We start from the raw sequence: 14411 nt of genomic DNA, 5'->3' as shown, positions 1-14411 counted from the left end.
AGGGTTTTTATTCAGCCTTGTCTGAAACCTTCGCCTCCGGGTAACTGGGTTTCAGATTGCTGACAAACTCGTCTTTTTAAAGAACTTTGGTCTTTCAGCTGAAGTTAAACTTCAGTATGACTTGTTCTCCAAAGACATGAGTCCATGGACAAGTCTGGGATATTGCCTTAACTGAGCCTTGTATCCCAGAAAGCCACTACCCAAAGCATTGCCTTCAGTTGGCCCTGTGTTTCGGATATCCATTTTTAAAAGATAGACAAAAAATCAAGGATAACAGCAACTGTTGGAAATTTTTTATTTCAGCCTCGTCTGAAACCTTCGCCTCCGGGTAACTGGGTTTCAGATTGCTGACAAACTCGTCTTTTTAAAAGAACTTTGGTCTTTCAGCTGAAGTCAAACTTCAGTAAGACTTGTTCTCTAAAGACAAGAGTCCATGGGCAAGTCTGGGATATTGCCTTAACTGAGCCTTGTATCCCAGAAAGCCATTATCCGAAGCATTGCCTTCAGTTGGCCCTGTGTTTCGGATATCCATTTTTAAAAGATAGAGAAATTTTTTATTCAGCCTCGTCTGAAAGTTAGAGAATCAAAACCCAACTCAGCAATCCAAAGACTTGAGCCTCCGGATTTCTGGGGGGGCAAGAGGCACTATCAGCGCAAGTTTATCTTCAGCAGAATTCTTCAAGATGAAAGCTTTGTACTTAGCAAATTTTTGCGAAAATTTCTCAAGCTCAGAAACAGTAAAGCATTCAAAATAAGACAAAGCAATTGAAGAAAAAGCATCAGATTAATGAAAGTAATGCTCAGAAAGCGAGCTACAAAGTTCAAATAAACTAAAAGATTATATCGGCAGCCGCCCACAAGCGGAAAATAACAGCTGCCGAAATACGTACAGAAACAAAAATAAATTGTTTGTACATCAAGGCAAGCTGAAGCAAAAGATAAGGAAAAAAGAGATTCAGAAAGCGGCGAGTCTGAAGTTAAGCACATGTTGATCCGCAAGACTTTGAAGACGACTGCTCGATTTCCTATGCTTCAGTCAAAGGATCAGGCTGATCAGCCGGGCCTAGCCCTGGAGCAGTCTCGGTTCCAGCAGCAGAGGAGGCAGGTTGGGCCCTTGCCTGAGCTTCAGCGGCTCGCTGTTCAGCCTCCAACTCTTGCCGCTCAGCTTCCTCCTCGACTTGTTCAGCCTGAAGGATCTCATGCTCAGCAGGAGTGGTATACAACATGTGTGGATCCTCGGGGTCCTGAGCCCAAAGCGCACACTTAGACCAATCCAGCGAAGGCTCAGCATGGAGAGCCAACCTCCGAGCCACCATAAACCCATTTATGTAGCCCATCTCGTACTCTTCTTGGGTGTAGAGGCGGACTTGGAGCAAGGCTTCAGCGTCAGCCAATCTCTTTTGACTTTCCTCCAAATCCTTTTTAGATTTTTCTTACTCTTCTGAGAGTTTGGAGGAAGAAGTCTTCTGCTCATTAAGCTCCAGCTGGACGTTGGAAGCTTCGGCTTTGGCCTGGGTTAGCTCATCTCCCTTGACTTTCAGCTGATCCTCCAACTCCTTCAGCTTCTGGTCCTGGCTCTCAGCAGCAGCTTGGGCAGCAGAAAGGTGAACATCCCTAGCCTGTAGAGCCTCTTCAGCAACCATCTTGCTGGCTTCAGGAGCTTCTAGCTTCTGCTGCACTTCAGCTTGTGCAGCAGCTCCTTCTTGAATTCGGCTCTCGATGGCAGCTTTAAATTTGGAGATGTCCACTCCCATTTGCTCCTGAAGGAATTTCTCCCCTTCCATCAGCGGGGGAAAAACTTCCTTCTCCATAGCCGAGTAGAAGGTTTGAATGGCTTCAGCAACCCTCTTTTCATACTCTTCGCTCTGCTGTTGCTTCTCTTCAGCAGCCTGCTGCTTCAGCTCAGCAAGCTTCGCCTCCTCCCGGGCAATCTTTGCATCCTCCCAGGCATGCTCCAGCTTGTCTTGGAGGGTGTCAATCAACTCTACAGTAAAAGTCTGATTGTGCACAACCTGCTTGCAGGGGCACATCAGTTAAAATAAATAAAATAATAAAAAAGGAAAGAGCCAGAAAGGAGGAGAAGAGCTGAATGAAAGCAAAGCAACTAAAAGGTTAAGTACCTGCATCAGCAAACGCTGGTTGTCTCTTGCAGAGTCAGGGACCCTTTGGCTGGATTCTCCCATCCCAGTCGTGGCCTTCAGCGACCACACCCTTGCTCGGTCCACTTCGGACATGCTAGATAGGTCGCCGAAGTAACCTGCAACCCCTTCACGGTTCTGGCCCCAAATTCGTTCCCAAACAGGTTCTGGGACTGTGATGCGGGGGGCCGAGAAACCCAAATCTCCAGAGTTTAGCGTTTGGAATGAAGGGAAGGAAGAAGAGGGAACCTCCTGAATCTTCTCAGGCTCAGCACGACCTTCTCCTTTGACGGAGCCCAGTTGGTCTCCACCGGGGTCAGCAACGACGACCTCCTCTGCTTCCTCCCCCAGATCAGGTTGACGAAGAAGAGCGTCAACCTCCCTATCAATATCATCTGAGAAGCCTTCAGCGAGCTTCTCAGGTTCTTCAGCAGGGCGGTCCTGAACCCCCCCTTCGGATCAGGGGTTCTTTGGTCCACCTCCGTCTCTTAAGTTTCGGGAGGTGGAGGGGGGGTTTGAGGACACAGAGCTTCCGGCGGAGGGGGAGCCCTCGGCGAACATCTACCTTCATCAGGCTCCCGTATGAGGATGCCCCCAGTAGGCCTCATCCCCGTCTGAAACTGACGAGGCCCCAGCACGGCTAACCTCCTCCTCCTCTTTGCTAAGGGCTGCTCGTCCATTTCTTCAGATTCAGACGAAGATGGATCCTCAGAACGAGCAGGCGCCTTTCCTTCTCTCCTTTCGCTCCCTTCCTCAGACTGCAGAAAGGGGGGTAGCAAAAAAAAAAAAAAAAAAAAAAAACCCAAGCAACTCGTGAACTTACTAGAACCCTCGGCTGAGCTCCAGACGCAGGGATATCCCTCTCAGCAGCACCAGATGTCCCAACACCTCCTTCCAAGGAGTCGATTGCTCGGGACACGTCAGCTGCTGTCTGAGCAGCCTGTGCTTCCTCAGGTAATAGAGGCCGAAGGGGATCTCGCTTCTCCCACCAAGGCTTCTGCTTGGTGTACTCGGCGGCAGCCTCGATCTGAAGGCCCGTTTCGTGCAGATGCAGCGGACGGTCCTTGGGAGCTGTGATCGCTGGAGCCCGGTCTAAAATGACTCGTTCAGCGTTCACCCCAAGCCTGTTATAGTCAACCCCCGAAGTAGCTTCGCTCAGCTCTGAAAAGAACAGACGAAGGTTAGACTACGGGAATAAGCATCAAAGATAAGCGGAAAATTAAACAAGTCAAAGTCCTCGGCCCCAGCCGAACATACTTACCATCCCTGTACTTTCGGCTGAGGCCGACAACTGCCAACATCTTCTCTTGGAAGACGTAATGGTTATCTGGAAGCCATCTGGCCGGGATAAATCTCATTCGGCCAATTCCCCCAGGGTTATTCTGCTTCCCGAAGAAGCTCATTTGCTCGTAGCTGGGATGACGAGCGGCATCAGGGTCCTCAGGGCCCAAATCCTGCATATTCGGATCAGGCCTTGAGAGGTATCAGGGAGCCCCGAAAAAATAGGGATGCTCTGGATCAGCGGGAACTCTCACCCAGACCCGTTGACCTCTCCAATCCTTGTCCGAGGAATCGTTCGGCCACATAGTCAGATATTGGGGGCGACTCTCTATTCGCCACCAGCCTGAAGACCCATGTTGGCCGTATACGCTCTGAAGGTTTTGCACCAGCTGATGCATCTTTCGGAAGCAGTGCAAATTCGGCTCAACAACAAAAAACTGACACACCCAGAGATAAGTCATCACCCGCCGAATGATAACGGGTGTTAATTGGCACAGGGAGATCTTGTACTTTATTAAAATGTCCCTGACGAAGGGATCCAAAGGAAACCGAAGCCCGTATTGTAATTGCCGAGTGTACACCCCTATATACCCAGGAAGGGGACGGTGAATCCTGTAAGTCGGCGAGGGCATTCGGCACCAGTGCCCATCCTCTTCAAAAATGTCGTAGTGCAACTCAATTTGCTCGGCGAACCGGTAGGTTTCGGCATGCCGAACCCACCATGAGTTTGGGGTATTTCTCACCATGGCGTCCTGCCATTCAGCATGCCCAGGAAGCAGGTCCCAGAGCACAGGGGGCAAATCTTCAGCCTGCCCAGCCCGTTCTCTCTGCTCAGGTTGCTCCGCCTCGCCAGCCTCGGCGTCCTGCTGAGGCAGCGCGGCGTTTAAAGGAACTGCCGGAATCCCCCTTTCCGGGTCTTCACCGGCTCGTTCCCCGTTCCAAACGTCGGCGCGGTCACGGGGATCCCTAACCTGACCCCGTCGACCCGGTTGACGCCTCCTTTCTCGAGCCATAATCAAATTCAAAGAAGAAAGAAGGGAGAAGAAGAATTTCCTTAAAAAAGGCAAGAAAATCGAAAAAACTCGAAGAAAATTACCTTCAAACTGGCCGGAATGTGCCGGTCAAATTAGTGGAAGCGTCGAATTTGAGTGTCGAGCTCGGATTCGGGGGTACTGCGCTAAGGATTCAAAGCGAAAGTGGGTTATTTCGAGAACTCGAGTGTAAGTTGGTGAAGAAATGAGGCAGAAATGCAAATCAGACCTTATAATTCCAGGAAGGAGAATTCCAAAGGTCAGAAAGTTCAAATTTCTCTTAAATGTCTCCTTAATTAACCGTTAAACACTCTCTCTCTTGATTAACCGCCCACTATCCACTCCACTTCCTATTAATTATCCAAATAACAGTTATTTAATTAATAACTGTTTAAAAATTTAAATCTTTTGATTTAATTAAATCATTTACTTCCCTCCATTTCTTATTGGATTCAAACCCGACCCGTCATCCTTCCAAATCGGGTCTGGGGGCAAGTTGTTTGGGTCCAATTTATCTAATTGGGCCTAGTCATTTATTTGGGTCCAATTATCTTATTGGGCCTGGTCACTAAATGATTCAATATTCCAAGGTCAAGGCCCAAGCCTCCAATCAAGCCAAGTCAACCAAGAGTCCTTTGGTCCGAATTGCCATAGTCAGCCCATGACTATTCAAGGGCCCAATTACTCTCCTCTCCTCATATGCAAAGGTATATAAGCCTTCAATTCATTCATTTATGACATATACACACAAAAGCCTCAAGCACTAAATCTCTTGCATAGCTTTCTCTCTCTGAACACTGTTTGACTTCGGCATCGGAGGGGTCTTCCTCGGATCCACCCCCGAGGCCAGTTTACGTGTTTTAGTTGTGCAGGAAACCTTCGGCCCAGCATTAATTGGACCGAACCAGTCTTCAGCCACTTCAGTGGGCCTTCGGCAAGGCCCCATTGTTTTCATCCGAAACAATAATTATGTGTATTGATAAATTAAAGATATACTTTGTACCCCGTAATGCAGGAAATCGACGTTGCCAAGGTGGACAAAAACCGTGCAAGTTGGCGATGAAGAAGTGAAAGGCTTAGAGGGAGTTCTTGACGATGGGTATAGTTGGAGAAAATATGGGAACAAAGAAATTCATGGAGCTAAATTTCCAAGGTTAGATATTAAAGATAAAAACATATATATCATCTTAATTTTATCTATGAAAACAGCGTTAGGACCTGTTCTCTTCATATTATTTTCAGTTCAGTTCAGTTTAATTCTTAATTTTCTTCTGTGATAAAATATTAACAGGCACTTAGCTATAATAGTTATGTTGCAAATCCTCCATTTTATTTTATTTGACACCTTTTTTGGGGTAAATAACAACATAAAGATGTATTGTAATTAAATATAAAAGAGAAAAATAGCTAAGTGAATGGTTTATATAATAAGAAATGCGTGTACAATGTCATAAAGTATTTAATTATATACTTCGTAAATATGTTTGAAAACGCTAATAATGTGTAATAATATTTGTATTGAAGAAGCAACTAAGGAACAAAATTAGGGTATAGTATTGGCCAATTGACCAGATTGGTAAATAAAAAAGACCCTTAGCGATAATTTGGTAAAAAAAATAATTCTAACGACAATTTGGTAAAAAAAAACCCTAAGCGACAATTTGGTAAATAAAATAATCTCAGGCGACAATTAACCCAAAAAATACAAAAATTTCTGACAAGGTACTTATGAATGCTTAATTTAGTTCGTTTTTCATGTTTTTTTATCAACCCTTTTAATGGAAATAACAATTTCAAGAAAAAAAAATGTTGTAGTATCAATTTCACTTAAGTTTCATACCCCTTATTAACGAAATTCTTTTAAAAAGGGGTTAAAAAAATTGGTATTAGGATTTAGCAAAATTAAAAGGGGGTGTCATAGTAATTCAAAATCTTAAATGGGAAAAATAAATTTAAAAACACAAAAAACAAATTAAATTAAGATTTTTTAAAGAGTTTGTCGACAAAAATAAGATTTTTTGGGCTAAATGTCGCCGGAGTTTTTTTTTTACCAAATTGTCTCATATAGTTAGCTTTTTTTACCAAATTGTCGCCAGAGTAAGTTTTTTTTACCAATTTGTCACTAAGGGTCTTTTTTTATTTGTATAGTATTTAAAGATGGTTGGACACTATTATTATTATTTAAAAAAAAAAACCAATAGGACACTATTAATTATTTTTGAGGAAAATTAATTATTTAACCTAATGCCAAATTCTCAATTAGCTTAAAGAACATTATTCATATATCTAGTATCTATAATTGATTAAATATAATTAAAAATATTTATAAAGTAACATAAATGTACTATTCGAAAATAAAAATGTTAAAGAGAAAAAGGAAGTATATACGACATAGATGTAGAGAGATGTATGTAATAGAAAAGGTAGAATAATGAAGATTATTATTTCAAACATTATTGGTGCAAAAATGCCATTTATGCTACAATTATAAAAATAAAATAAAATTGGAGGAAGTATATATATATTCGACATTGGGTTAGTGTATAAAGTATAAACACATACAATTTCCCAAATAACAATCCCAATACTACCTAAGAGTAAGTAATAATGGATAATAAAAAAAGAAAAAGATTTGAAACAATGTAACGATGCCATTTTTCATAAATTTTGGGTGGGACTTAGTTAATGTCCAAAGTTTCCTCTTTTAAAGACAATGAAATGACTGTTGATCGTGGAATAGGTATCTCTTTCTATAATAATTATATAAAGAGTATAAGCTTATATACTAGAGTATAATTATATGAGATCTTGTTAGATTTGTCTTAATTTATAATACTTTTATTATCAATTTTTATATATATATTTTTTTTGAAAGAAGTTCTAAAAGACACTAAATTTCATTAATATAAGCCGTATGACATCTACAATTGACAATGAAAACGAATTTAACAAAATCAAACAAGAATTAATCGGGGAAGGGCTAAGAATCTAAATACAAAAATATAACAATTCGGCATATTCTCGATTCGTTATTTCATACAACTTTTTGAGTGGATCCGTCGTCACTTCACAATGTTGTGAGAAAGTAAAGGAAAAGTATTGTGTAGAACGGACTCACGTGAGTCCGATCATACAAAAAAAAAAAACAATTTATAAGCCTGGGGATGGGGATGGGGATGGTGGTTGCTGGTTGCCGACAAGTGGCTAAGAAGTGTTAGTGGAGTGGGGATGAGTGTGTGCATTATAAACCGGACTCACGTGAAACGGTTTCACGCAAAACCTTTTCGAAAGTAAATTCTTGTGCTGATTCCATAACCCGAAATCGAGTTATATTCAATAGTAGCCCCGCACAACCGGAGACCAAATTAAGCACAAATAAAACCTTGTCTTTCGAAGGAGTACATGTGATTAAAAATATGCACAAAAAATACGCACAAAAGCATGTGAAATGAGAATATGAGATGCCCTACAATTGAAAAAAGCATAGGAAGTATGACAAATTAGGGGTGAAGAGAGAATAGAATGACTTTTGTATTGCTTGATTATTATTCATCAATAGGTTGAGTATTTATACAAAACCTACGCTCATAAGATAGGAAACAATATTCCTAAAAGATATACCATATATCCTAATGATATATTCTCAAAATAATATCTTAACATAAATATCCTAAATATATTATTCTCTATGATATATACGGAAAATATATCGCACATATATTTTCCGATATCTCTAACACTCTCCCGCAATCGTAACGGCAGTAACACGAACATTGCGATTGGAAATTCTTCACTTTGTTGAAGCCGAGATGCACACTCTTGTGATGCCGCCTTCAATTTTTTTCGTTTCTTTTTTTCCAACGATGAGAACGTTCATATTTTTGAACTCATCAGTCATCAATCAAACAGGAACGTCATTCTTTTCGAACTTGTAAATAACAATTTTTGGTTTTTCCAGAGCAAAACCGAGCTCTAATCAAATATTGGTTTTTCAGAGTAAACCACACTCAAATCTTTTATTGGTCTTTTAGAGTAAACCACACTCAAATATTTTATTAGTCTTTTAGAGTAAACCACACTCAAATCTTTTATTGGTCTTTCAGAGTAAACCACACTCAAATCTTTTGGTCTTTCAGAGTAAACCACACTCAAATCTTTTATTGGTTTTTCAGAGTAAACCACACTCATATCCAAAGGAGCAAAATAATGCTCGAATCAACTCACAAACCTTGTCTCACGGCACAAGGAGAACCAAATATATCTTGTCTCACGACACAAGGGAGCCGATTTTTATTTTTTTTTCAATTAAATCATGGGTCAAAGCTGAGACCCTTGTTTTCACCTCGTCACACAAACTCAACAAAAACTTCCTCCCATTATTATATTGGAAATTTATAGCTTTGGTTAAAGTGTTATCCCACCGGTGGGTTTAATTTTCTAACCCACCGGCAGGAGGAAATTTTTGTGAAACCCTCCCAAGATCTAACCTGCTCTGATACCATGACAAATTAGGGTGAGGAGAGAATAGAATGGCTTTTGTATTGTTTGATTATTATTCATCAATAGGTTGAGTATTTATACAAAACCTACGCTCATAAGATAGGAAACAATATTCCTATAAGATATACCATATATCCTAATGATATATTCTCAAAATAATATCTTAACATAAATATCCTAAATATATTATTCTCTTAAATGATATATACGGAAAATATATCACACATATATTTTCCGATATCTCTAACAAAGTAGTATGCATGATTTTGATAAATATCGTTCTTGGATTTGAGTCATAGAATTAGAGAACACCCAAAATCAACTTTAATTCCTTAAAAGAGATAGTACAAATGGAGAAGGTATCTAGGGTTTGTTTTAATATATTTTTTCTATTAAAAAAATTACAACCTGGAGTCTTGGAGTTCTCATTCTAACTTTTTTTAGTACTTATGTTTCTCGTGGGGGACATTAGAGTTTGCATAACTATGCTTTTTGGTTAGTGGTTGATTTGTGGGATTAATCACAATTAACATTTGCTTCCATGACTTTGCTTTTTAGCACTTGCCCAACATCCAACTATCTTGTTATATCTTTCTCTCTCTTGCCTATTTCAAACCTTTCCATACGAATATCTCTTAAGCTCGCTATGTCCTAGATTAAAGTTAATACGACTTTTTAAGTGTTACTTACTTTTCGTTTTCATCATTTTCTTTTCTAGTGTTTTATTTATATGAATTTCATTTATTTTTATACCACTAAGAGAACAGAGGAAGTATTAAATAATTGTTCTAGCATCATGACCCAAAATCCCAATCACGTATAATTGTTGCGACTAATATTGCTAAGGTGTTACATTATGCAGGGGCTATTACAGATGTACTTATTGACACATCAAAGGTTGTGATGCCACGAAACAAGTCCAACGTTGTGATGAAGACCCGTCCACTTACCAAATCATGTACAAAGGTAAACATAGTTGTGGTCAAAGAGTCCATCTAGCAGTAAAGGCCCAATCAAAGCCCATTATTCCAAGCCCAAATCAACATGAAATTCATGTGGGCCTAAGCCCTGAAAAAGCCCTTAAAGTAGAGCCAGAGAATTATGAACAAACATCAACTAATTATATCTCATTCACCTCAACTCACTCACCTTAGTAAGGAGTGCATGTTGAGCAATGGCCCTGCTTTTGGATCACCAATAACCCTGGAGACTAACCATCATCAGGCGGCAGCGGCATTGCACCCGGCCCAAGCTACTGATGCCCACATTGGACGCACCACACATGCCTCGGAATGTAACACCAATGAAGTGATTTCAGACCCGAACTTGGTAACTAATAATTCACCATTTATGGATGGCTTTGAGTTTCTTTTTGATGACTTCATAATTGATGACATCTTTTCTTTTTGAGCTTTGAGCTACTCTCCGCTACCAGAATCATAAGAAGTTTGCTCGGTGATGAATTAATACTACATCCGTTTCAGATTATTTGCAACTATTAGACATTTTTTATTCACACTTTATGTCAAACCATTGCAAATAATATGAAACAGAGGTAATATAAGTGTTTTAAATTACTTTTTGTTGGTTATTAGTTTTTCACACCTCAAGAATTTCAACACCCTACGTTTTTTTTTCATACTTCATTACGAAGATTGTAGAGATGTTGGCATAAGGCTAGCTAGAAATAATAGGGAATGAATTTTTGAGGGTCACAAGTTTGTATCAAATCTTGATTGAGATTAAGGTCTCTCAGGATAATTGAAATGTACCCTTAGCTTGTTTCTCTATAATTTATATACAAAGTTCATGTATGATTTGAAGTGTTGCCTTGTTTCTATATATTACAAATTTAATTCACCAGCCGAATATATTTTTTGGTATTTAGAGAGCCACAAAGGCGAGGTGAGAATCGATCAGCTTTACCCACTTGAGCTATCCCTCACTCTCATCAGCCGAATATATTGTTAGAGGTACTCATTACTTCATTAGATCTTGGTCTAAGATACACGCGTGGGTACACACCCAAAGAATGAAATGGATCAAAAACCAGTAATATTTTCGCGTTAGATACTTTGAGAGTGAGGGGAAAGGGTAAGGGAACCAATCCTACCCGACTCTCAAAGTGTCTCTAGTGGAGATTGAACTCCTAATCTCAAAGTTAGAAGGTGTGATCTTTCTCATTTGGTATTTATACATGTGCAATACTACAATACGACCAATTGACTGTTGGTGTAGTGGTGGTTGGAACTATAATTGATAGGGAGGACCAATGTCCGATCCCTCACAACAATATTTGGGAGGGGATTGGAACCTAACCACCCAAAATTGATCCCACAATCCGGATTAGCCCAAATGATGAATCGGGTGTAACAACCAAAAAAAACAACACTACAATACGACAAATGAAGAAAGCTAAGCTACAAATATTTGGCTAGGAAATTGCTACAACAACGTTAGACTGACGAAGTACAAAAGTATTTTAGTCCATTATTCAGTACCTAACGTCCTTAGATTTCAATTTGTTCCCCAAAAAGGCCCATTATTGCCTAAATTTATTTGTAAATCGTGAAATGCAAAACCTTTTCAATTCTTTTCATTTTTTTCTCCTAAGAATGAAAACAAATCTACAACGTACATAGTTCATCACTTCATTATTCATCATAACCAATTATATATTTCACTAATGATAACCAATACAATAATTTAATACAAGGTACATAGAACATAGACTTTCAATGTGATATGATTGATATCACTCCTAACGTCATATTCCCTTGAAAAAAAAAGTTGAGGCATACTATATTGATAATGGTCTAGCTAGTATGTAGTTAATATCCGGCTCACCCTTTGGCCTAATCCGGATTCAAAACTCAATTCAAAGTGGTTAGGTTTGTTGTTGTGGGGGATAAAGCACGCGGACCTTCCTACCAAGTGCAGCCCCAATAATAACCACTGCACTAACAGCCAATTGGTACAAAGTGACACTGTAACATGTGTGGAAGTTAAGCTGTTAATTTATTAAAAAGTACTTAGAAGCTCTCGTGTCATTCCACCAATTCAATTATTTTCAATTGGTTTTTGAGTTTATGGTTAGAGCTTTGATCATTGAGTACGTCACTAATGCTCCTCGCTTTGAGGGTAAGTTCACAATTGGGACGTCTTCCTATATATATAGGAAGTACATATTACATAACCACTTCACATACTCTAATCTCTATTTATACTTAAGTGTTGAAAGTTTACATATCAAACTACTCAATAAAAATTATGGCACGAGCACCTGAAGACGTTCACCCACAAAAGGCTTTCGGATGGGCTGCAAGAGACTCTTCTGGAGTTCTCTCCCCTTTCCATTTCTCTAGGAGGTACGATTTATATGTACAACATATATAACGTTTAATTTGGTGGCCGGTGAAATCTATGTTTTTTTACTGATTTGTTGTACATATGTAACACGTCTTTTGTTTTCATGAGGGGTTGTACACTTGTACATGATCATGTATGATAACATTGATAAGGTGGTCTTGGAAAATCCGTTTTTTTTTTACTGATATTATTGTACGTACAATTATGTCTTTGTTGAATTTGCTACCGAGTATTTAAAAAAAATTAGTGTTAGAGATATAGGAAAATATATGTGTGATATATTTTTCGTAGATATCATTTAAGAGAATAATATTAATTAGGATATTTTCCGATATCTCTAACAATTAGCCTCTATTTGCTGACAATTGATCGAGACAAGGTGAAATATAATTTTTTTTTTTGATGTGCAGGGCAACGGGAGAGCAGGATGTGACTTTCAAAGTGTTGTATGTTGGAATTTGTCACTCTGATCTTCATTATGTTAAGAATGAATGGGGGAGTAGTGACTTCATTAGTGCCAATTACCCTGCAGTCCCTGGGTAATTTTCTTATACTTAGAATATAGTTTTCGATAATTCATGAATGACATACTCTGTACATGAACATTAATATGTCTTTTTATGGTATTTTCAGGCATGAGATTGTAGGGGTGGTAACTGAAGTTGGGACAAAGGTGCAAAAATTCAAAGTAGGGTACAAAGTTGGGGTGGGATGTATGGTTGGATCATGCCGTTCGTGTGATAACTGTGGCAACAATCTTGAGAATTACTGTCCTAAGATGTTGCTAACTTATGGATCTACTTACTATGATGGCACCCCTACATATGGAGGTTACTCCGATATCATGGTGGTAGACGAGCACTTTGCTGTTCATGTTCCTGAGAATATGGCACTAGATGCTACTGCCCCGCTTTTATGTGCAGGTATCACTGTCTATAGCCCTTTGAGGTACTATGGGCTCGACAAACCTGGACTCACTGTTGGTGTTGTAGGCCTTGGTGGTCTAGGACACATGGCTGTGAAATTTGCTAAGGCTCTCGGGGTTAAGGTTACTGTTATTAGTACCTCAGCTAATAAGAAGGATGAAGCTGTCAACCGTCTTGGTGCTGATTTCTTTTTGGTCAGTCGCGATCCTGAACAAATGCAGGTAGCTTACAAACCCCATGCCACCTTGTTCTAGCTCTAGCTGATTTTTTTTATTTTTTTTCTTTAGGGAAGGCTGATTGTTTTTCTATGGTAGTGAACATGACAATTTCTTATGTAATACTGTTTGTTGCATTTGTATATAGGCAGCTACCGGGACACTAGATGGAATAATCGATACAGTCTCAGCACCCCATCCACTATTACCATTGATCAGTCTGCTAAAAACTGAGGGAAAATTGATCACAGTTGGTGCTCCAGACAAACCACATGAGTTGCCCGTCTTCCCTTTGATTATGGGTAAGCCCTTATCTTGTTTAATTTTCGTGTACATCTTATTGAATCAACGGATTTGATTTGTAACACTATCATTATATTGTAACAGGGAGAAAGATGGTGGGTGGAAGTGGGATTGGAGGCATGAAGGAGACACAAGAGATGATTGATTTCGCGGCTAAGCATGATATAAAAGCGGATATTGAGGTTATTCCAATGGACTATGTAAACACGGCCATGGAGCGTGTACACAAGGCAGACGTTAGGTATCGATTTGTCATTGACATTGGCAACACACTGAAAGCTACATGAGTTCGAGTTTGATCATTTCATTGTTACGTTGGAGTCATCATTCCGATCCTTGGCTAAGAGCTAGAGGAGTTGAATCAATCTTTTATGATTTTACACCTTGTACTTGTGAATTGTGATGGTCTTATCCATCAAAAATAATGCTAATACTACTACTTATTTGCTTAAATGTAAGTTTGGTATGGTACTTTGGTTTGTCGTGTAATCAATTTAGTAATGCTGCAATGGTTACTTTGGTACGCCAGCAAAATTTGGATTTAAACTTTAAACCTGAAATTTTATTTTTGAGGTGAAGAGAATACACTTTAATGTTTTCATATATAGTATTGAAATTGAAAAGAGTATATCAAAGTGTTATCCTTGA

At 39.4% G+C, this 14411-nt stretch overlaps 1 protein-coding gene across 1 annotated transcript; it reads left to right on the top strand.

The window, feature by feature from the left end:
- The first annotated feature begins 12161 nt into the window (after positions 1–12161).
- LOC110712416 (probable mannitol dehydrogenase) lies at positions 12162–14316 on the top strand. The gene is made up of 5 exons (XM_021890878.1): positions 12162–12318; positions 12730–12858; positions 12953–13466; positions 13609–13762; positions 13848–14316. The coding sequence occupies exons 1-5, from the start codon at positions 12221–12223 to the stop codon at positions 14048–14050; spliced, it is 1098 nt and encodes a 365-aa protein (XP_021746570.1). The 5' UTR covers positions 12162–12220; the 3' UTR covers positions 14051–14316.
- The last annotated feature ends 95 nt before the right edge of the window (positions 14317–14411 follow it).

This window comes from Chenopodium quinoa, unplaced genomic scaffold, assembly GCF_001683475.1.
Source record: "Chenopodium quinoa cultivar QQ74 unplaced genomic scaffold, ASM168347v1, whole genome shotgun sequence".
Classification (NCBI taxonomy): domain Eukaryota; kingdom Viridiplantae; phylum Streptophyta; class Magnoliopsida; order Caryophyllales; family Amaranthaceae; genus Chenopodium; species Chenopodium quinoa.
Note: the sequence above shows the minus strand (reverse complement) of the source record. Positions and strands in the feature narration are given on the sequence as shown.